Here is a 23,898-nt window from a genome sequence, read left to right as displayed (position 1 = left end):
CTTGTACACTGCAGACTCTGAGTGCGTCCTTTCTAGCCGTAGCTGACCAGATAGTGCCAGCCAAGCTCGGTAAGGAAAGAGCCCATGTGTCCGAACCCTGGTTTACGGATGAGCTCAGAGCATTAAAAGTTAGCTGTCGTCAGGCTGAACGTAAGTGGAGGGGCAGTTATACAAACGATATTAGAGCAGTTTTTCGCTGCGCTCCAACAACTTACCAAAAAGCAATTTTAGCCGCAAAAAAATCTATTTTGGTGTTAAGATTGAGGATGCGGTCAATAAGCCTAAGGCGCGTTTTGAGTTAGTGCAGTCTCTCTCCACACCGACCAAGTCAGGTCCTTTGATCGAGCCCTCACAAGCTCTATGTGAATCTCTCTCCTCCTTTTTCCATTCCAAAATTGTAGCTATATGCGAGGACATCAAAGTTAACTCGGATGTCTTTGCTAATAAGCAATTTTTCCCAGATCTTCCTACTTCTAATGTGCCATGGGCATCTTTTCCTGAGGTCTCTGAGCAGGATATTCTGAAAGCTATCCATTGCCTCAAGTCAGCCTCTCCTGCAGACGCCATCCCCTTAAATGTGCTTAAAGCTATCTCCACTGAGATCATTACTGAGATTACAACGGCTATTAATGCATCTTTTCAACAGGGGCTGATACAGAGGTCCCTGAAACATGCTCAGGTGCTCCCACTCTTCAAGAAGCCCTCTTTGGACCCTGCTGTCCTGGCTAACTTTTGACCCATCTCCCTTCTTCCATCTCTGATGAAACCTCTTGACGCGTTGGTCTCTCCCCTCTTGTCATCTTTCATGGAATCCGAGGGTTACTTTGATACATTTCAGTCAGGATTCCGCCCCGGGAGAGGCACCAAATCAGTTCTCTACTCCGTATTCAATGACCTTACCCGCCTAGTCGATCAGGGCGGTGTGGGAGCCTTGCTCTTACTTGACCTCTCAGCCGCGTTCGACAAGGTTGATCATTCTACGCTGATATCCCGTCTGTCGGGCGCTGCTTTGGGGGGCCAGGTGTTGAGCTGGTTCGCAGATTTCTTGAATGGCCGGTCTCAATCCGTTTTCCTGCCTCCTTTTTGTTCAGAATCTATTACACTGTTTTGTGGAATCACGCAAGGGTCTGCCTTATCTCCTATTCTTTTTAATATCTACATCGTCCTCTTCTTTTTCTCATTCTATCTCACAGTTTTCGGTTCTACTCATACGCAGATGACGCGCAGATCCTGGTACGTCTGGATCTCACTCGTCCTGACACCGCGGCATAGCTCAGGAACTGCCTTGAAGACTTGGGTGCCTGTATGGCAACCAACTCTCTCAAACTCAATGGCAGTAAAACAGAGGTCCTGGTGGTCGGGACACACAGCACCCTCAGCTACTGGACCCCAGACTTCTGGCCCACGTCCCTTGGTCCGTTCCCTTTACCTTCTCCCATGGTGAGAAATCTGGGGGTTAAGTTTTCTTCTTCACTGACGATGACTGAGCAGGTGGGTGCAGTTTGCAAAGCCGGCCGCTTGAAACTGCAGACTCTGAGAAAGATTATTCCCTTTATCCCTGGTCATCTTCATGCCGCGGTGGTAGGAGCGCTGGTTCTTAGTACAGTAGATTATTCTAACTCACTGTACTACGGCCGACCACACTAACTTAATCATATCCAAATGCTACAAAATGCAGCAGCTCAAGCAATATTGCACCTTTCGGCACGCTCTCATATGGCCCCGCTCCTGAAACAACTGCACTGGCTCCCTATCGAACAACGGATCCTATTTAAATCCATGTGCCTGGTTCACCGTGCCTTTTATAAGGTGGGAGCGGAGTATCTGCAGGAGAAATTAATTCACTATGTTCCTGCTCGCTCCTTGCGCTCACAGACTGCGCTACTACTTCTGGTTCCTCGCTTTAAACGTGCCCGAACTGGTGGTCGGGCCTTTTGGGTGGCAGCAGCTAAAGCATGGAACCAACTTCCTTTGGCTCTTCGTGCTACTACCAACCACCTGGCTTTCAATACATATGTCTCACTCTTGTTACCCTCCAGCGCCAAGATGCCTTTGGGCGTATGCTGCACTTTATAAGTCTATATAACATAACATCCGGAGCTCCAAACTGCATCTTACTCAAAAGGGCTTCTTGAAGTCAGTTGACGTCTCATTGTGCTTGCCATCATCAGGCTCTGGGAGGCTAAGACCTCCTATTAAAGAGTTGGAATGGCTTTTGGTAGTGAGGACCTCAAATCTATTAGAAACAGGTATGTTGCACTGGTGTATACATTTTTTTAAAAAAATGAACTTTTGGAAAGTCGAACCTTTGGGTTTGGTAAAATCACTTAGATTCTGTTGGACTTGTATGTACTATCCAATAAAAAATAAGTGAGCTTCTACATCCAAATGTGTATAGCAGCATGTTAAATCACCCACAGCATTGAGCTAATTGTATAGCGAACTTCTGCTGGACTATGATAATTCTTGCGACTGTGAGAAACACAGGGGTAGCCTCACTCCTAAACCCCCATAATTCTCTTCTCAGGTGGCCAGGAAAAGGCCATTGCTCTTGGATCCCAACCCTCGGGGTGGAGAAGTGAGGGAGGATCACCTTGGTGGAGAGTCCTTGGAGATTGGGAGCTGGGTAAAACCAGCCCCCTTATGACTGTCTTTTTTAATATAATGGTTTAGGTGACACATGGTATCCCCCTTTTCCCATTAACGATCAACATAACCTTTCCCCAACCTTTATGGGTTATTTTAAGTCAGCTCCCCTTATATTCCCACATTTGAAACTTGACAGTACTGAGATGAGGAAGAGTAATGAATACCACACTCTCACCACTCTACTACTTGGATGAAGAAGAGTCGAATAAGAGCAATGAAGACTACACTCTTTCACCACGCTGGTACTGGGATGAGGAAGATGCCTGCTAAGAGCTGTGAAGGTCAGTCGTGTCCTTTTTATTGTGGTCAGGCAGGGATAATGGAACATTCACACCTGCAGCCTATCAAGGGGCTGCGGGTGTATAAAAGGAAACCTGCCCAGTAGGGAAGGGAAGGGGTCGACGGGAGAAGCAGCAAGGAGGCAAATGCAAGCAGCAGGGAACCTCATCTGAGGAGGACCCTGAGACGCTGGGTGCTGCAGAGAAAGGCGGTCTGCGGAAGCATGGCATAGGAGCTGGGGCTCCATTAAACAGACTGAGCGTGGTGAAGGGAGCCATGTGGGAAGGCTGTCCCTTTCCTTATGTCCGAGGTGCTCATTCCCCAGTGTTGAGAGGCCAACACAGGAGTGCCTGAGGGGCAGGAGCTGGAGGAACTATTAAAGCAACCAGTGTGTTTGACAAATGTGAAACCGCAGTTTGCAAGTGTTTTAACTCTATTAAGGAATACTTTGTATCGGAGTGGTTGCGTGCGGTGTGCCACAGAAGAGCGCAATTTTGAAAGTCTCAGGTGTTAACCATTGTTGATTGCTAAACTGCCAGGAATACATTGTATCGGAGAGTCGCAACATAATAACAACATAATCCCAGGTTCCCCGTTGGCTACACCTATACACAAATCTAAACATCCTCTGTAGTTCATTACCCCATTGTCGTCCATATCTAAATACAACCCCTCAAAAGATTACCAAATTGTGTAGTCAGCCGAAAACACTGTGATGTGATTGGTCCATTACATTGAGGTAAATTGTTGCAATAATGTCCTCTCCTTATTGGTCAAGGCAGCTTTGGACAACTTGTGATATGCATATCCCCGAGAGGACCCGATCAGGGAGATAATGAGAACAATGAGGTCAACCCCAGCTAGTAATACAATGGCTTCCTCGTGAGACCAGACAATTTGTAACTCCTGAATAGCTTCTTTGACCTTGCAGGTGTAGTCTTTTGGCATCGCCTCTTGCGACTCCCGTCTGAGAACATGTTGCATCCCTGACCTGGCTTTTACGCTATCTTTCTTGGGAACCAGGTGCTTTACAAAAATTGACGTCAAGACACTGCTCTTGGGGATGCATTTCTCATATTTATTTGCTTTATGTAATCAAACTCTTTGAACAAGATGAGGCCATGTTCCATCTCATTCGCAATCTCCAGCATCTCCCATCTCGTAATGTACAGCCATTTTGAATTGGCTGCAGTTTTGATGCCTGAAATGAGAAGGGAGGTCGGGAATGTTTCCGTCTTGTCTTACTGAACAGACAGGATTGGTCCAGAAATACCTCCAGCTTATCAATAGAGTCTTGTGAGAAGTCATTTGAACGTCTATAGCAAGGGGAGATCATTTATTCACAGGCATGCTGGTGGTGAGGGGGCACAATTCTAACTAGGGGTGGCTGTGGCACATTTATGATGGTGAGGTGAGCAACAGGCATGATAAAACCAGTGGAATGTAATGTCCACAGGGAGCAACCCCCTTTCCAAAACAGTGGGAGGTGGAGATATTCAAAGCTACGACAGATCCAAAAAGGATCTGTTTATTAGGGCAAACAGGGACGCTGCCATTGGAAGAAACCTGAGGGTATTATCCCGAGAAGGCCTCAGGAATGCCTAATTCAGGTGGCCAGGAAAAGGCTGATGGTATCAGACCCCAACTCTGGGGGCAGACGAGGGAGAGAGCATCACCTGGATGGGGGAGTCCGGAGTTATGCTCAGGGAAATAACCCAGATGAGACGCAGTATTATACCAAAGAGGAAGATGAGAAGGACAGAGTCCATACGTTTTTGTAGGTTCTACCATCTATGCCTCCCTTCCTCTCACTGCAGCTCTCTTGCCCACATCCAACAAACCCTCCATATATAAATCTCCTCCTCCTAGGATCCCGAACCCTTGTACATTCAAAAACCACCCTAATACTCCCAGCCATTCTCCTTGTCATCCCTCTAATTGTTTTATCCCACACTCACAATCTGCTAAAACAAAACACTACCATTCCCACAATCCCCCTATTAATCTTATGATAATAATTCTGGTAATTCCTGGTTGCTTCACAAACCCTACCAGACTTACCCTTCTATAATCACCTATCCCCCTAGGACGAAAGCTATTATTCCATATAACACATCTTCCCCATCCTACCACATAGGATATTCAAAACCACTAACCCCCCCCTTTTCTGACACAAACACCTTCACACACCACTAACAACAGACTAACACCCTAGCCGTTCAACTGACATGTCCCAATGCAAGGGTCAGGCCACTGACCAGAACCAAACGCACCTGACAGCCCTTTCCTCTCCCCACAGGGATAAAAGGTGGAACACAAGAGCGTGAGAAGAGCAAAGCAGACCGCACGACATGAGAGCTAACTCAGCATGGCAGTTCAAGAGGAGGAGAAAGATGGTGCTGACTGAGGGGGTGACAAGTGGAAAAGTGACCTTGCCCTTTCCAACCAAGGCCTGTGAGTGAATCCTCCACAGAAGGAATAAGACCATAAACAATAGCAAAAGTGTGTTGCAGCAGATGTCTACGGTACATGAGACCCTCCTCCACTGATAACCAGAGCCAGGGAGGAGAAGAAAGCCAAGCGGTTCATCACAGCCGGTGAGTCGAGTGGAGAGTCGAAAAGAAACCGCACTGTGTTGAACTAAAAATAACCAACGGCTAATTTGAGCTTTCAAAAGCTTAAAGATACTATTGATGAAAGAGGCGGAAAACCAGCAACAGAGAAGTCTGGCACCACGTGGGTGTTCATGTGAAACTCTGGGCGATTACCCGACAGTAGAAACTACTGTAACCAGAAGCCCTTGGGAAGAGGCGAAAAGAGGTCAAAGTGGCCATACAGGGGTCTTGTAAAATCCTCTATACCGTTGAAAGTCTTTGACCGACAGATGAATGCAAAGCTAAGCGAAATGAATCCCTCTTAGTGAATTGTGCGCTTGAACAGTGTGTTGCAAAAGTTGGCAAGAGTGAACCCGGTGGAGGGATGATAACAAAAAGGGGCGACGTCTAAAGGCCCGAAATACAGTGAACTGTCGGTAGAAGTTGGTGAGCGTGAACCCGGCAGAGGGAAGCCAACAACCAGAACAGTGTGTTGATCGAAGTGAAACCGACCAAGGGATGTCCACAGTGAACTATCTGTAAAAGTTGGTGAGAGTGAACCGGCAGAGGGAAGCTGACAAAAAGGGGTGAAGCCTGAAGAACTGTTTAAAAAGACATTAAGATTAGTGAATGCAAGAAGTATTTCAAAACCAGCGGAAGTGAACTGTCCCTCTTGTCATCTGGGTCCGAGCTTGGCAGTGGGAGATCCAGGGGTGGGAAGTTATCACCCAAAGTATATGTAGAACAGAAGTTTGTTTGTGTTTGTTAGATACATCAGGCCATGAAGGCAAGAGACTTGTTGAAAAGAGACTTAACCATCGAAGAACCCGATAGATGTACGGAACTGTCGGCTCGTGCTGGGAAAGCTTGAGCATGTGCTGCACTCCAAGATTCCACCTTGTCTGTGCTGAAAACGTGGGGAAGGGGGACCCCTGGCAATCACTTCCTGACTTATTATTTGGAACACTTATTTCTTAATAGAAACACTATCCCACACTCTCTGTAATTAGTTGTAAGTAATTGTAAATAGTATTTTTTTAGTATAGGCCCTTTTTATTTTGACAACACCACAAGGACTGCCTTATTTTTGATTTGATGGTCGAAGTTTGCTCCCTCAACTTAGATTTAGTTTAGATTAGGCATTTTTCCACCCTGCATTTACAGTTTTATAAACACCACTTGTGTCTGTCTTTACTGTTGCCACCATGAGTTCCTTACAGTATCTATGCTTTAGGAGGCCATTCATCCAACTTTATCCACTCCATACATCAAAACAAGTCTTGTTTACATGTGCCACTACTTCCTCCAAGAGCCCCAGTAGTTCTCCTGCTATGCATCTTACAAACCCCTCCTCCCATCTGTTAGAGAACACAGCACCTTCCCATTTTGGTTGCGGTCTGATTTGACACTGCACCTGCTCCTTATTTTCAGAGCACTCACTGGTGTCTGCTTCTAGCATGGTGACTTGAACCTTGTGTCCTTGGAACAACCCTGGTACTCTACATAGGCTAGGTGCACTAAACATTGTGCTATTAGAGGTGGCAATTATTTAAGAATAAACATTCTGGGAGTGCCAGTTGCGTGTGGAATCAAGGAACATATATAGCAGGAATCGTTTGACGTCACCCTTCCTAACTGCCTCATATGATTGTGCCAAAGGTTATCTGTTGTGTCTGGGTGATGCACATCTGCCAAAATGTCAAAGAGAACGCTTGATGTTCAGTGTCGCTTCTGCTTCTCTGTACAAACACACTCACTCTCATTTGCGGACACATGTGCTACTTCAGTGTCATTATTATATTATACCCCTGCTTTATATGCACCCGCCATATAACTCTTGTCAAAAGGAGAGAGGGAGAGGAATTCCCTAAAATATCAGCTGTTCTGCGGGCATCAGAGGCTGGGCATGCAGGTGTAAGTGGTGTGTGCAGCCTCGTCCCAGTCACTATTTCATGAGGGGTCAAGTGATGCTCTTTGCCTGCCTGATTTCTGATGCTAAACAGGGCGAGGTGGAGGCAGTGGAGCCTGTTCTTACCCAAATAGTGACACATTTTTTTAGCAGCATTGTTTCAATAAACCATTAAGATGCTCTACAATCCGGGTGGCTTGCAAGTGTTAAACTCAACACAGTTTGTGTTTTATTCCTAATAGGGAGGTCATTTCTTTGAACAGCTCGTTAAAAAGGTTTCCCCAACTGTGTGATTCACATGACATCACATATTCCCCAGCCAGAAGTACCTTTCGCACCAATAATTTAGTTGCTGATTTGGCATCAGGGTGGGTACAGGTTCCTACTTTAAGCCAATGAGACAATGGGCATACTACAAAAATCAAATAATGATAGTTACTGCACCGGTTTACCATGCCGACATAAATCAATGTGAAGCTCTCGAAAGGCCTCTGAGGGGCGGGTCAACAATCCTTTTAATATTCTGAGGACGTGGCCTGTAATGCAGGTCGTGCAATTAGCTAAAAAGTGGTCCACATGCTCCTGAAGAATGGGGCAAACCAGTCCTTCTGAATGTCTGCAGCAATATATTGCTTAGCTTTATGTGTAGTATAGTGCAATTGTTTGAAGGCAACTGTAAGCAGTTCTTGAGGCATTGTTACTTGTAACATTTTGCCTCCAAATTAGGTCAGTAGAGAAAAAGGGACCATCCTCTTTTGACCCACAAATCCTTCTCTTGTTGTGGAGCTCGTCCCTGCAGTTCAATTATTTGTGTTAAGGGTGTTGTATTGTATGGTGCTGGTAGCTGCGCCTGCTGAAATGCTACCTCAGGGTATGCTGTGATATCTGGTACTTTTAGGTATGCTGCTTCTTTTGCTGCTTTGTCTGCTGCGTCATTACCTTAAACATTTGGGTCTGTATTATGTGTGTGGGCCGTGCATTTTACCACTGCAAATTACTGAGGGAACATTTAATGCATCAATTAATTTACCCAACACTGCTGACTGCTGCACGGGTGTTCCATCTGATTTTTTAAAACTTCTCCTGTGCTATCCTGACAATCCTGAATGCGCACTGAAAGTAACATATGCCAAGTCAGAATAAATGGTAACTAAAGTACCTTTTGACATTTCTAATGCTTCTACAAGTGCTATGAGGTCTGCTGCTTGTGCAAATAATGTGTGGGCCATCTTTTTTATCATAACCTTGTACTCCCCATCTACACGACTCACCACTGCTGCTCCCGTCTTTTGATCAATCTTTGATTAACCATCAACAAAAAGTATCTTTCCCTCCTCAAGTGTCTCCTCCCTGACCTTTGTTATGTCATCTTCAGGACCTTCATATGCTACGCAATCGCGCACTTCGTCACCTTGCTGTATGGGATCTGCAATGAATGTAGTTGGGTTCACTGTGCGACACATGACAATAGGAATGGAAGAGTTGGACAAAATGAGATTGTAGCAAGATTCTATCTGTGTGGTGGGGGTGGATTTGGATTTCATTAGAAAACCAAAAACAAAATGTTCTACATATCACGTTACTGGGCATTGCATTGTGATTGTAGAAAATGTTTATAATGCAAAAGCTGCTGCTGCCAGAACTTGCTCGCACAGCATATTATCCTGCATTACTGGATCTAAAAGTCCACTGTAGCAAGCCAGCGGTTTGTGTCCCTTGGATGTCTGCTGTGTGAGAACAGCCGGCATTACTTGGCCATTAGAATGTGAGAACAGGAAAAATTCCTTTGCATAATCTGGTGTTGCTAACACTAGGGCATTGCTAATCACATTTTTGAGTTCCTAAAACATGTGATCATATCTCCTGTCTAGGTGATTGTTCCCTTAACCTTCTGTGCTTCTATGAGCCCTTGCAACAAGGGGTTGATGTAACTGGAGTAATCAAAAATCCATAACCTGCAATAATTAAATAGCCCTAGAAACTGTTGCATTTCTTTGACAGTTGTTGGCTGTGGTGTCTTTTGTACTTCTACTGCTCTCTCTGGTGTTACTCTCCTTCCTTTTCTGGCAATAGTGCAATGTTTCTTTGTCTACATTGTACCCCTTCTCTGCAAATAATGTGAAAAGTAACACTGAATCTTTCCTGAATTGTTCTTCTTTAGGGCTGCAGACCAAAAGGTCATTGCAACATTGAATTATTGTGCTTGGTGCTTGTATGTTACCCAAATCCATTGTATTTATTTGCTCTATTAAATCAAACAGCTCGACGTCTTGGCAGGGTCTTAACACCAGGCCCTGTTCTCATAAGATTCGTCCTTCACAGCTGCAGCACTAATCTAATCGTCAAAAACCAACATTCTGTTACCAGCTCCTGTGTGCTGCTCGGCCTGGCACAATTAACTTCCATCTGCGCGTCTCCCTTCTTCCCTAACCTGGCTGCCTGATCATTTATCGGGGGGAAAAATGCATACATTCTTGTTAAATGGACCGAGCAAAAGCTCCAACAGGCGGCCTAATTCTCCAACTAGCAGAAGCTGGCCTAATTCAACATAGCAGAACTCTGGATACTGCGGCACACAGCCCTCGTGTTACTAAAACATTGCAATTACCCTATCTCAATGCTTGGACACTTCAACTACCTTTTTACCAGATACCAAAAGCGGTGCTAGGTATTGAATACAACAGTATATCCTTGATACAACCAAATCACAAAATAAGTCACTACTACCAGCTACAAAACTATAAAAACGTCCTGACTATAACCTCTAAATATAATAAGCAATGTCATTACATTGTTGCTCCTTGTTTCATCGTGCATGTGATGCTCCCTAACGTGTGCTGAAACTAACTACAAATAACACGTGTGCATAAATGCCAAACCAAACAAAATACCGACACTAAATGAAAAGCTCTCTTTGCCAACACAATTTGAGCAGCCTAAACATTTTTCCACAGTTGGGGCATTGCACTTGCATCCAATCACCTACCCCCCTATTTTCTATTCCATTAGTCTCATCAATTTGCAGTACATCAAAGTTTCCCGTATGACACTGTTCGATACACAGGACCTTACAACCACCACATTATTGGCACGGCTATCAAGTGAATAGAGAAGGCTCTCAATTTAATGAAAAAGCTCATTGTCCACTGTTATCCGCATATTTAATAGCCATAGAGCGTTTGGCTTTCTTAGGAGTTGAAAGGTACGTGGTGGCCTACCTATTTGACATTATAAGACCCTACCTGCTATTTGCAGCAACTGTAAGACAATAGCATGTATGAGAGGAAGCAAACATCAAATATAATTTCAAACAAATTGTGCATTTTATTATAATTCACAGCATGCGAGAAACAATAAATAGGACAAAGATAGTGGTATCTTGTAGCCTAAACTGGCAAAAATATAAATGCATATAGATTCTCTGCAAATGCAAGGCAAGCACACAACAAGTTGCAATACATAGAAAGTGTTAGAAAGAGACGCCTGCCCCCAATGCGCCAGTCACTACTGACAGTTAATGAGAGGCTGGAGACAGAGACCCAAGCACAGTGACTCATGGAACTTTCATTAGCTTAATTGCATCACCCAGTCCGAACCATCCCTCAGTGGACATGCAGCTCACAACAGCACTGGCAGCGTATCGTAGCCAGCACAGCAACAAACGTCATTCCTGAAAAACCACCTTCAAGCCACGAGACACAAAACTCTAAACATTATTGGTAAACTCACGTAGAACATTCCCAACGGTCCGGATATAAATGGCATTTTTAATCCCAGCAGATACTTGACTTCCGCGTTTAAACCATGCGTTGCTGCACCAGTTGTCATTGAGCTAATCACTGGTTGTGACATTATGAATGTAACGTTTCCTAGCTGGAGTACAAACATTGCAACCTAGAATAAAAAAAAAACAACACAACACAAATATTGTGATACGCATTTGCTACACCCTGTAAATAAGCATCCTCAAATAATCCTAATCAGTGAACTAAAACAGGAGGACCATAATCAAATAAATTAAATGTCTCTGAAATATTAACAAATGTCACACTATTGAAATGTAAGACAGTAGCACTGTACTGCATCTAACATCACCGATGTATTAAAATCGTGAAAGAAGCATCCATCTTCATTAAAGTGATGCACCCACATTTTTGGGAAATAAATCTCCCTTGTTGACTAAACGAAGCAAAATAAAGTTTAAACAAAAATCTTGTTTTAATTGGGTTACAGATCATTTAAAAAAGGTACAGAAAATATTAAACTGATGGAAAGTGTGACAGGGTTAGCGCTCTGAACATGTCCAGCGGTATGGGGACTTCTCACAACCTTGTTCAGAAGGCCTAGCAGGGCGTTTTCCAGAGCCAGTCCTGCCCTAGAGATGGAGTGAGGGAGTTGGGAGTGACCCAGTCTCTGATCAGCCAACATGTGCCTAGCTACAAGTACCACTCATCACTACTTAATATCTGCCATCTCCTGTCCTGGCCAATGTGCTCTGTTTTATTTCTCTTCTAGGACTCCAGCATCCAGAAGTCCCTGCTGCAGAGAAGGGAAAGCACATTCCACCAGCGAGAAGGCAGTGCAGTGGTACATGCTGCAGATGGGGGAACACTGAAGACCGCGTGAATAAGGTCTTTACTGTTTTTGTAAAGGGCCACCATTACAAAACTCTGGTGGACCGGTGTTTGAGAAGGGGCGGGGCTTAATAGGTGCTTTAAAGCCTGGCACCTGTATGACACGACCCCGGGGAACGAACAGGACAGAGATTGGCTGGTGTAACTAGGTAGTTGCCAGGACCATTTTGGGGGGCGGGGGGATAAATAGGGATGCCGGAAACACTGCAGTGCGAGTTGTTCGGGTGAAGTCAAGGGAGGAGAAGACAGACCAAGAGATCAGACAGAGGAAAAATAGTGCAGCACAGTTTGGAGGAAGATTACTAGAGTGCAAGTTGAGGTATTGGTGAAAGAAAGAGGGTCTTGGGTGTGATGCACATGTATGGTAAGGTGAGTGAGGGAGACTAAGTGGGAGTGTAGAGGAGGGAGTAAGGTAGAGTGAGAAAGGTGAACGAGGGAGTGTAATGATGGTGACTAATATTTATTCTGTATTTATTAATAAAAATCACAGGGAAAGCAAGGCATCTTTGGTAGAGGCTTACAGAATTTACCATTAATAATAGAGCGGAGGACATGGGTCTTTACAACGGGGTGAGAGGATGAGACTTGAAGACCAGATGTTGTAGGGGGAGGTGGAAACAAACCAGGGACGAGGACAGGACAGAAGGACATAAGAGCAGGATGGTGGAGAAAGTGCTGAATTAAGGATGGAGTGGTGACAGAAAAGTGCTGCAGGGTTGTCCATGAAGGATAGGGAGAGAAGAAAACAAGGTGATGCAGTAGCGTAGCATGCTAGGAAACAGGTTCTTCAGAAAGAAGGGGACCTTTGAGGTTGGATTTAAATAGTGGTAGATTTGGAGTAGTATGAAGAAGGCGAGGAAGATCATTCCAGAGTAGGGGAGAGAGGAGGGCAGAAACAAGAGGGAGCACAGGGGGCTAGAGTGGTGGCTAGGAGGTGAGCTGAGAATGATCTTAAGAGGGTAGGAGTGTAGAGAGTGAGAGGATCAGATAGGTAGAATCCATGGGCGGTTTTGAAGATGACAAGAGGTTTATACTTAGACAGCCAATCAGGCACAAGAGGTAGAGTGGTAAAGCGAGCAAGTTTGAAAAGTGTGTGGACCACATATTTGAGGACTTTGTCCAGCTGTGACAAAGCACAGTTGGGAAGGCCATAGAGGAGAAGCCGTAAGCGGAGATCAGGCTGCTGAGAGCGGAAGTATAGAGAGTGGAGAGAAGTGGACCAAGGACAGACCCTTGATGAACTCCAACAGTAAGGGGGTGGGGGGGTGAGTAGAGAGGTAAGGCTGTTCCAGGACAGCTGAAAGTGTCTTGGGGCAAGGCATAAAGCAAACCAAGCAACGGTCTTATCTCTGATGTCAATGAGAGATAATGTAGAGCGGAGGTCTGAATGATTGACAGTATTGAAGGCAGCAGAGAGGTAGAAAAATATGATATTGCTGACATTGAAGAGAGCTTTCTCAGTAGAATGAAGACGTCAGAAGACAGATTGACGAGGGTCCTGGAGATTGTGAGTTTCAAGGAAGTGAGTTGATTGAATACTACTCGCTCTAGGATTTAGGAATAGTGTGGCAGAAGAGAGACAGGGCGAAGGTTGGCAAGACAGTTAAGATCTAGACGGTTTGAAGTCCAAAGCCAAGTGCAATTCCTGGTATGACTCTGACCTAACTACACTTAAACGTAAATGTAGGGCGGCTGAGAGGAAATGGAGGGCATCTTGTTCATCCTCTGACAAGCTGGCCAGTGGCCTGCTCCAAAGGCAATACCGACTCTCTGTCCTCACCAAGAAGAGACTCCACATTCAAGCCCGTGTCACTGTAGCATCTAACAACTCAGCCAAACTCAATCTTCAAGAAGCTGGCCAACCCTGCTGCAGTCTCTACCCCTCCGCTTGCCTCCCAGGCTCTTTCCAATGCCCTTGCCTCTCACTTTATCTCAAAAACCCATGACATCCTGTCCACCCTATCCTCCCCTCTCCCTCCTCTCCCCTCTCGGCTTTCCCCTCTCTGTCTGTGCTTGCTGACCCTTCTTCAGCCACACCCCACCCTCTTTCTCATCCTTTCCTCTTTTCTCCCCTGATGAGGTTGCTAGACAAGCCTGATTTAGGAAAGCCTCATCAAAACAGGTTCATCCCTATTCTTCTACAACATCAAGGACCACATTGATACCCTTGCTCCAGCCCTTGATGATTTTTGCAACTTCTCCTTTGACTCAGGATCCTTCCCCTCCCCTCTGAAGCACTCCTTTGTGCATCCTCTTCACAAGAAACACACAGCTCATCCTTCTTGTCCGGCTAACTATTGCCCACTTTCCATTTCTCCCTTTTTGGGTAACGTTTTGGAAAAGCTGGCCATCTCTCAGCTTAACCTTCATTCCGATTTGGTTGGCTCTCTCCGTGACCACCAGTCTGGATTCAGAGCTGCCAGAAGCACAGAAACTACTCTCCTGATCATCTGTGAAGAGCTGTTCTCCAACCATGACTCTAACATTCCCTCTGTCCTCATCATACTCGATCTCTCGTCTGCCTTCGACACAGTCAACCATACCACCCTGCTCAACAGTCTCTGACAACCTGGGTATCACCGATCAGGTTCTGGCCTGGCTGACCTCTTTCCTCTCTGATCGACCCTCCCAGGTCCAACTTTGGTCCTTCCTATCATGTATCTCCCTCTCTACCTGTGGTGTTCCCCAGGGGTCTAACCTCTTACCGTAGCTGTTCAATCAATACCTGGTCACTCTAGCCCACTGCATTGCCATGTTCTGCTCAAATATCCAGTGCTACGCTGACAACACAACTCATTTTCAGCCTGCCCTCGGCCACCTCCTCTCCTCTCATCTCCGATTGCCTAAATGCCATTCAAGATTGGTGTGCCGCCAATGATCTTTGTCTAAATGCCAACAAGACTGAGCTCCTCCTCATCGGTACACCTTCATCATCCTTTCCCCTCACTCTCTGGCCGGCCTCCCTTGGCCCTCCTCTTACCCCTACCTGCGAGGCTAAGAACCTCTGGGTCATCTTTGACTCCACACTTTCCTTCACCGCCTGTCATGATCTCTGCTTCCAAAAGGTCAGGGTTTTCCCAACTCCCTTGGAAGCAGATCCATAACCCAGGTTCCGAGTGCCAACCAGTCCCAATTGGGACCTTTTGGACCCAGTCCTGGCGCCAGTGGCACCAGGCTCATAAATATGCCCAGTCCCAGCGCTGGAAGCGCCGGGCTCATAATGCTTGGGTGGACTTACCTGCAGCAGACCATGCTGCTTACTTGCCTGCCAGTTGAGCCTCTGATCCTCTTCTGTTTGGAACTACTTCTCCTGTTGGGTGGGGCAGGAGCCACTCCCTAGGTTCAGAACACTGGAACTCTTCTGGAAAGCAGGAACTCTTTTCTTACCTAGGCGTGGCTGTGGAAGGAGACACTTAAGCACTACAGGAGGCTATTTAAACCACACCCGATAGATGAATCTTGCTTTGCGTTATTCTGCATCCTCTGCAGCAGAACGCTCATCGTGTCTTCTGCATCTGATCCTGGGCCTAAGGAAAAAGGCTTACCATCCTGAATCCAGGCTTCAGCAACACCTATAAAGACAAGAAAGAACAGGTTAGCATTACGGTCTTCAGTGACAGCGCTTCACTTACCTGGTCCATCGGCTGTCACCAACGCCTCGCGCTGCATTCCGGCATCTGAAAGACAAAGGCTTACCTACTCTTCGTGCGCTCCGGAGGTCTTCGCACTGCATTCCGGCATCTGAAAGACAAAGGCTTACCTACTCTTCGTGCGCTCCGGAGGTCTTCGCACTGCATTCCGGCATCTGAAAGACAAAACAAGGTGCGTTTAAAGACATTGGGGAACTTTAATACTCACGTGCCATTACTCCTTTCCACATCTAACCCAGTGGGTATTCCGGCACCCTGCAGCCGCTCCGAACTTGTACCTGCAAAATAAAAAGACAGTTAGAGCGCATCGTGAAGCAGGCAACAAGCGCTTACTTACGTGCTTCCAGGCGCTTCTATTCATCACACGGGCTCCATCTTCAACTCACTTCAGCCCGTCATCCGCCATCGCCGGAACCCTGCAAAACAAGAGACATCATTACTAAAGACTTTTAAAGACATTAGAATTACTCGAAACTTACCGTTCGTGCAGTAAACGACGGACAGCAGTCCTCTGAAGTCAAGAGGCCTGCTCCCCTTATCCAGTGAAGAAACTGGTTACAGCACCCTGCCCCGAGGCAGATGGAGAGCTCGGCGTTCACTTACCTAAGGTGAGAGCGTTAACCTTTGGGGTTCTACAGGAGAAGAGAAAGGGAAGAAGAGAGAGACATTCAATAACCCAGTTCATTAATCCCATATTTTCTATCTGCAGACATCTTACCCTTCGAGTCAGACATACAGTGCACAGAGGTCCAGCCCAAAGAGCCAGCCGTGTGTTACACATCACCTTTGAAGATACGGTATACGCCCAGTCAAGACCGGCGCATCTACGGGAATCAGGTGAGCGTTACACCGCCCACATCTCTGATGTCTCTAAAAAGTCAAACTTCTACTGCACCTCCTCAGAGGTACTCTGCCTTTCCTCTCCTTCCCCCAGAAGCTCACCGTCTCCCAAGCTCTGGTTCTCTCAAGGTTGGACTATTGTAACAGACTCTTTCTAAATCTACCTCTCTCTACTCTCCGCCCTTTACAACTAATCCAGAACAGGACTGCAAGACTTGTCCTTGGCCTCAAGCCCTGTGGTCGTATCTCTCCAGCTCTGAAATCTCTTCATTTGCTCCCGGTGGATGCAAGGATTACATTTAAAAACCTCTTCATTGTCCACAAGGCTTTCTGGGGGCTGGGTCCAAAATACCTTCAATTATCCCTCTGTAAATAGCTCCCCTCTGGAGCTCTTCGCTCCTCTACCTCTCACTCCCTCAGGGTCAGTCATTTGTTCAAAGAAATGAGCTGGGGGTAGATCTCTGTCTTTGGCTGGGGCCTCCCTTTGGAACAGCCCCTCTGCCACTCTGAAACTTGAGGAGCACCATCTCCGGTTATTGAAGCACCTCAAGACCTTCCTCTTTGCTTCTGCCTTTGCCCCCTTTCTGATCTGTTTCTCTCTCGGCACTGTGCACCTGACGACCCTCTGTCCTCCTGACCCAAGTACCTGCTCACCTTGCCACCCTCCTGCACTGCCTCTGGGCCTCCCCTTGCACTGGGGTCTGTATCTGTACCCATACAGTCCCCCACCCCTTTTCTTTTCTTCTGCACTTATCAGAAATAACCTGTCCGCTAAACCCAGCTCTTGCCATTTGCTGGTTGCACTACCACTGTTTATTGCCTTTATTATTTATTTATTTTATTTATTTTTTATCTGTTTTTCCTCTGCTCCGCACTTTCCACTTCTCCCCCCTTCCATGCACTTTTACCCGTTTCCCTTTCCCATGCACTTGTTCGTTCTCAATGTCACTGGGCCTAGTAAGATCATTGTTTTGTTCTCCCCTGTTCCACACTCTTGCCTTGTCATGCTCTGAAACACTTGTGTACGAGTGGGATATAAATAAAATATCAATTCAATTCAACCAGGTTTCTTAAGGTGAAGGATGACAGTAGCTGTCTTATAGGATGAGGGATTGTGTCATTGTCAAGAAAGGAGTTGAAAAGGGAACTAAGATGTGGAGCAACACTAGGAGCTGTGTGCTTCACAATATGCGGTTACAGTCGGTAAGCGGGGGCACAGGAAGCGTTAGATTTGAGGAGTAGGGCAATAATCTCATCAGGGTCATTGGTAGCAAAGGAAGACATAGTAGCGGGAGAAGAGGTTAGGAGTGGTGGAGAAAAGTGAGCATGAGGAGGGGATAGAAGATAATTAGTGGGGTATTGTGATTTATAGGTATTGTAGGCACAAAGTGGACAATATCATTTGCAGAAAGAGTAGAGGAGATGGAGGTGGGTTTAGGAGGTGAGTGAATTGAGTTGAGAGATTTTTGGAGGCAATTAGGTTGGGAGGATCGCAACAAAATGAGCGAGAGATAGAAGTCACGTTTGGCAGAGTCAAGCAGTTTTTAAGAGCAGTGAGATCGAGTTTGAGATCAGAGGAGTGCCTTGACCATTGCCAGGTGCAAAGCTTTTTCCTCAGTGTAGTTTTCAGGGTGCGGATGAGTTGTGTAATCAGGGTTGTGGAGGAGAGGATTTAGGAGTTAATGTAGTAAGAGAAATAACTAATCACATCACAACCCCCAAAATGATAACATTTTAGCGATGTTGGAACGTCCCCTCCCTCCAAAATATCTTACAAAGAAGAACAGAATTATTGGGCCTGTGAAAATAATATACTCAATATGAATCAAACTGGATTTTGTAAAGATACCGGCACCTACTCGAATCTGTTAGCGCTGGTATCTACCATTGAATACCCTTGGCTGGTTTTGAGACAAACTGTATAAGTGGCGTTTATAGATTTTAGCGCTGCCTTCAATACATTTCAGCGTGAGGTACTATGGCACAAGGTATATAACTTGGGCATACCCAGCTAAGAATATTAATGCTACTACATAGTAACACCAAAGTAAAAGTAAGGATATCTGCATCTGGTGAAGTTACTGATACCATACACACACATGAAGGCCTAAAGCAAGAGTGTCTACTTGCCCCTACTTTGTTTAACTTATACCTTGCTGGTCTTCCTCATATGCTTACTTCTCCACCCAGGCGTGGTCTGAATCAGCATCAGTTTCTCCGTTACGCGGCTGACCTCGTGTTGTTTTATTGCACTGCCAAAGGCCTCCAACTTCGACCTGATAAACTTACTATATTTGCCAAAAACAATGGACTAATCATTAACACCAACAAAACTAAAATGTTAAAGTTCAATTCCAACAGCAATCTGAAAGGCCAAAGGTGGCAGCTGGAGGCTAATCGGCTTGAAATTGTCACTGCATATGACTATCTGGGCATCACTATAAACATTAAATTGACCTGCGCACCCCAGAACGACAAAGTTGAGATGAGAATTTAAGAACTAGGTCCCACCCTATGGTTTGTCGAGAACAGGGTAGGTATTCCTTACATTCCATCTTACAAGTATACAAAGGAAAAACATGGCCACAGTTACAATATTGGTCAGTGTTTTTGGGTGTTAATCACATGGACAAATTGAAAACATTAGAAGGGGTGTGCCTTAAATCAATCTCCAAATGTCCCAGTTGAACATATCTTAGCTGAAATTGGGCTCCACAGCATTTTTGGTTTACTAAAACAGCGATGTGTGCTACTATACTATACTGAAAATTGATAAGTGGTGACAAAACACTTTATCACACATAATTCTAAGAGCTAGTGAAATCTCTGTGAATTGGGTGGCATGTGCCTTAAGTTGCTGATGGATGAAGGTTGCTGTGGTTTTCACTTCTCTCCATTGATCTCTCCTGCACCACATCCCAGCAAAACATCAGCAAGGGTCTAGCCGCTTGTTCACTCCCCGAGCGCACTTTCCATCTGCGTGCTCAGTGGTGAGTATTGTACTGCTTGCACTTGCGACCCCCATTTCTTTGGTCTGATTTTGATTTAAATTGTTTAATTTTTGGTGCTTTGCGTGCCATCTCCGCACTTCCCGGCTCCCCTCTCCGCTAGCTTCCTGGTCTGCCCCTGCCTCCCACCTCCCATACCACCTACCGCTCATGATTGACAAAGACAAAAGAATTCAAGTTTCAAAGAATGTTTTATTTCAATATCAGGATGGTGTGCCTAACTTGCCCCATAACTAAGGAAGGGATTTATCCTGCCTAAAGAAAACTAAGGGAAGTCTGTGTCCATAAGTCCAAATCAAAAGTCTGTGTCCTAAACCTATGTTTTCCCTCACATCTAGAAATAACGTAGTGTGGGATTCTTCTTAACCAACAAAATAGGGTTCAAAAGTAAAGTCCAGGCTGTTCTTAGATCAAAGTTCTTCTTGGGTTCCCGGGCCAAGTTCAATACAGCTCCAATAGCAGATTGTCTCAACAATGTCCCGCCAGATCTTGAGGTTCCCTTCCCCAAGGTCAATACTGTAAAGTTCACACAAAAAGGAGGTCTTGAGGTTCCCTTCCCAAGAAGGTGATGCTTTATTATTCCAACTCTCAGGGTCCACTTGAGCCAATTTCTGGCTTGCTTTACCAATTGTTTACCAGTTTTTTGTGGCTCATTTCCAATGTCCTTTCATTGTCATCATTCAGGGCTCTCTGGTCTAGGCCCAGTTGTCAGACCACATGGTCCACCCTTTACACTTCACGCAACCAGCAATCCCTGGCTTCTCCTTGACTTGATTTGTCATATTTGTGATCTTCAAAGTCGGGAACTCCCTGGTCTAGGTGCAGTTGTCAGACCACGCAGGCCAGCCATCACAGGTCGTGCAACTATGAGTTCCCTTAGCATTGCTTTGCCCCGTTTCAGGCTCTTCTGCCGCAGGCTTCCGACTTCTCACACTTGTATTCTCTTTGGTTAATGTAACACCCTTCTGTTAATGTAACACGCCTGCATCAGTCTTTTGTTTTACCATAGACTTAGGGTTCTCTCTCACACAGTTTGTTAGAATCCTTAAGTACTGGTTCAATTTTCCATATGCTTTCATTTTGCCCACAGTGCTGCTTTCATTACAGTCTGACACTCAATATGTCTGTTTAACTCAAAATGTTTGTTCAGTATTCAATATGCTGTTAGGTTAGGTTTAGGTTTATTTTTGTTATGCGCCGGAATACCCGAGGGTAACAGGGCGCAGCAGATACAAGAATTTGCGAAGCTTAGTTACAGACAGTAAAATATATACATGGCATATACGCAGTAATAATGTAGGAGAGCACACAGTATATACATATATACAGTTAACAATTGCATAATCGGATGAAAGGAGGGAGAGGCGTCCTGGTTCAGTATGTTTAGATGGCGGCTGTCTTCAGCCAAGACATCAACTTGGAGCGGAAGTTTTGGTAGGGTAAGTCCATTCTAAGAGTGGGTGGTAGGGAGTTCCACAGTTTCGCCGCTTTCACTGGAAAACTGTTGCCTCCTATGGTAGAGCGTTTGTAGTTAGGGAAGGAGAGGCAGTCTCTATATGCTAACCTTGTCGGTCTCGAGGATGTCACTCTGTGAAATCTGTCTGTCAAGTAGATGGGGGCCGCGTTATTAAGGGACTTGTGGGTGAGTGTGGCAGTTTTAAGGGAGATTTTGTCTTTAATGGGGGTCCAATTGTTCTGCTGGCTGTATACTGTTATGTGGTCTCTTCTGGAGATGCCCAAAGCTGCTCTAAGTGCATTATTCTGGAGGGTTTGAAGCTTGCTAGTAATGGCTTTGGAGGATCCAAGATAAAGTGCGTTACAGTAGTCTAAGCGGGATAGTATGAGGGCTCTGGCCAAGGTTAGGCAGCTGGTGACGGATAGGAAGGGTTTGGCTGTGCGGATCAATTTGCACATGTAAGCCGTGGAGGAGGCTAGTGAGTTCACTTGTCTATTAAAGGAGAAGTTGGAATCCAAGTAGAAGCCCAGTGTTTTGACTTCATGTCCCACTCTGATGATGTGATCTTATTCAAATAGTACTTTCCATTCAGTTTGGTGTTCAATATACTCAATTAGCAGTTTCAATTCAGTTCATTATTCAATATAGTTCACATTCACTTGAACCGTTACTTTCCTGCGGTCCCTTGGGAGCGATCCGTTCTTCCCGTGTCCTCTAATATTCACCGGCTCTTCATGTCGCCCGAAGCTGCAGCTCCTGTTGCTCCTGCTCACCTTCTCCGTAGCGGGTATGCAGACCACAACGTTCGTTGGGCACGTCCTGACATCCTTTCTCAGCTTCTTGCTTCACAATAGATGCAGACTGCGTCTCCCTTTCCAGCTCCAGCTGCCTTTGGGTCTCCCTCTCCCTCTCCATCTTCCTCTTGGCAGCCCCAGCTGCCTGCCTTCTAGTTTCGAAGGCTCCCGGACCTTCACCCACCAGCTTTAAGTCCTCCAGGATCGATGCCGGCATACAGACTACTGGGTCTCTTCCCAAAAAAGCAGTTCTCCCTCTCCTGCTTCGGTTTCCTCCCCTCTTACGCTTAAGCCCTATTACGGGCCCCAGGTGTGAGTCGTTGGCTTGTCTTGACTGATCATAATGAACCCTATTAATGGGACATGCCTGACCTTCAGTACTGGATGCCATCATACCCATCTTCTTCGTCTCAGTACTAGAGTGGTGTTTGAAATAGGAAGTGTGCATTACTCCTAGTTGCTTCTTCCTCTTCTCAGTACTTGGTGGGTACTTACAGGGAAGAATAGAGCAGGAATGGAAGTAGCCCATGAAACCTGAGGGAAGGGAGGGTAGGTCAGTGTTAGGGAAGGGGGGGGGGGGGATACCATGTCTCATCTTTAGATGTTCTCTTCTTCTTCTGAGAATTTTGTGGGAGTAGAGGGGGACTGCTGAATTGGGATCTACAATGGGAAGTGTATATCCCTCGTGATGATTTCCCATTCTTTTCCACCCCCAGAATGTTTTCTGGGATAGGGTGTAGATAATGCTCCCATCAAAACCATCAACCATCACCTGGAAAGACACAGGTGGTCCAACGCCTCTGCCTACAACAAAGCCACACTGGGTAGACAGACGAGAGCCTCCAGATTCAAAATTAGAAGAGCCAAACATGCCTTCTACACCAACTGCATCGCCAATGCAAACAACCCATGCAAATAACTCCACAAGGTTATCTCCGAGTTCAAGACCCCCCCACCCTGCTCCTCCTCTCCTTCCCCAGTCTCCCAGGTATTCTGGGACACCCTTTCTGACCACTACTTCAACATAGCCATTGAAAAGAACATCGCCATCCACGCTAAACTATCACCCCCTTGTTACGCTCACCTGGATTCCACAGGGGCGCCGAACAAAGCTGGACTGCAATGGCCTCCACCAGCGTGACTCGTAGTGAAGTGATGAGCGACTGTACCTGGCCACTTAGTTTCGCCTATCTGGCACGTAGGAAGATTTTCCTAGAGTAGTAAAAATGGCAAGTTAGCTTACCGATAGGAGGAGGTTTTACTTCTGCTTCTACTTCCGTGACCACCTAGTGGTCTCTTTACTGTGTCTCACCTTATGGTTAGGAATGATGGGCTCTCCATCCTGAGTCTGTATGCAGGGGTGCGTTGAGACTTGGGTGTCCAGATAACTTCACTGATCCCGTAATTTTATGGCAGAGTTCCAGACAACAACGACTCAGAGGTAAGTCTTATGCCAATCCTAAATAGGATGCATTGCTTTAGAGTTCTGGTTGTCTTACTGTCCACTCCTATACCATTTCTTTATAGTTTTTCCCTTGCAGAATTGCCGAAGACAGATATCGCTTCTCTGAGAGAAACGAAGTTAAATTCCAAGGTAAGTTTCAGTATTTGCACGAAGCGAAGAAAAAATGTCTTAGCATGCGATAATGTTCATTTGCGCGATTAATCAGTTGCCTCTCTTTATTCTGCAGGTGCGGCAATTCCCCGGAGCAAGATCGTGATGGTGATTAGCAAAACCGCAAGTGAATACTGCTTCGGGTAAGTATCTTGCAGCGCGAGGTCGAATGTCTTTTGCGAAGCGCAGCTCACCTGTTGTCCTTTTCTTATTTTGCAGTACGGCTGCTCAGGGCGGCGATCACGTTAGAGTGTCTCACTGGATCGCGTGGACGAACGGAGCATCAGTGAGTATCACGTGGCGCTATGCTGATTGTTCTTAAAATGCTTTCTTGTATAGCGCGGGTAACTGGTGTTTCTTTCCCTGCAGGTGCGGAGACTCCCAGATGATTGTTCTAATCTGTTCCCTCCTCTTCCCTTGCAGGTTCGGATCATGAAGAACAGGACGGGCATGGCTGAAGACTGGACTGG

At 45.9% G+C, this 23,898-nt stretch overlaps 1 protein-coding gene across 1 annotated transcript in view; it reads right to left on the bottom strand.

Moving 5' to 3' along the window:
• SLC26A7 (solute carrier family 26 member 7) overlaps window positions 1–23,898 on the bottom strand; it is an 888,192-nt gene that overhangs the window by 572,790 nt on the left and 291,504 nt on the right. Inside the window, exon 4 of the mRNA XM_069622129.1 lies at window positions 11,161–11,325. Coding sequence (XP_069478230.1) covers window positions 11,161–11,325 — 165 coding nt within the window. The remainder of the gene's footprint in view (window positions 1–11,160; window positions 11,326–23,898) is intronic.

Source organism: Ambystoma mexicanum, chromosome 5q (genome assembly GCF_040938575.1).
Source record: "Ambystoma mexicanum isolate Mex_15411 chromosome 5q, UKY_AmexF1_1, whole genome shotgun sequence".
Lineage (NCBI taxonomy): Eukaryota > Metazoa > Chordata > Amphibia > Caudata > Ambystomatidae > Ambystoma > Ambystoma mexicanum.
This window is presented reverse-complemented; position numbering and strand designations above follow the sequence as displayed.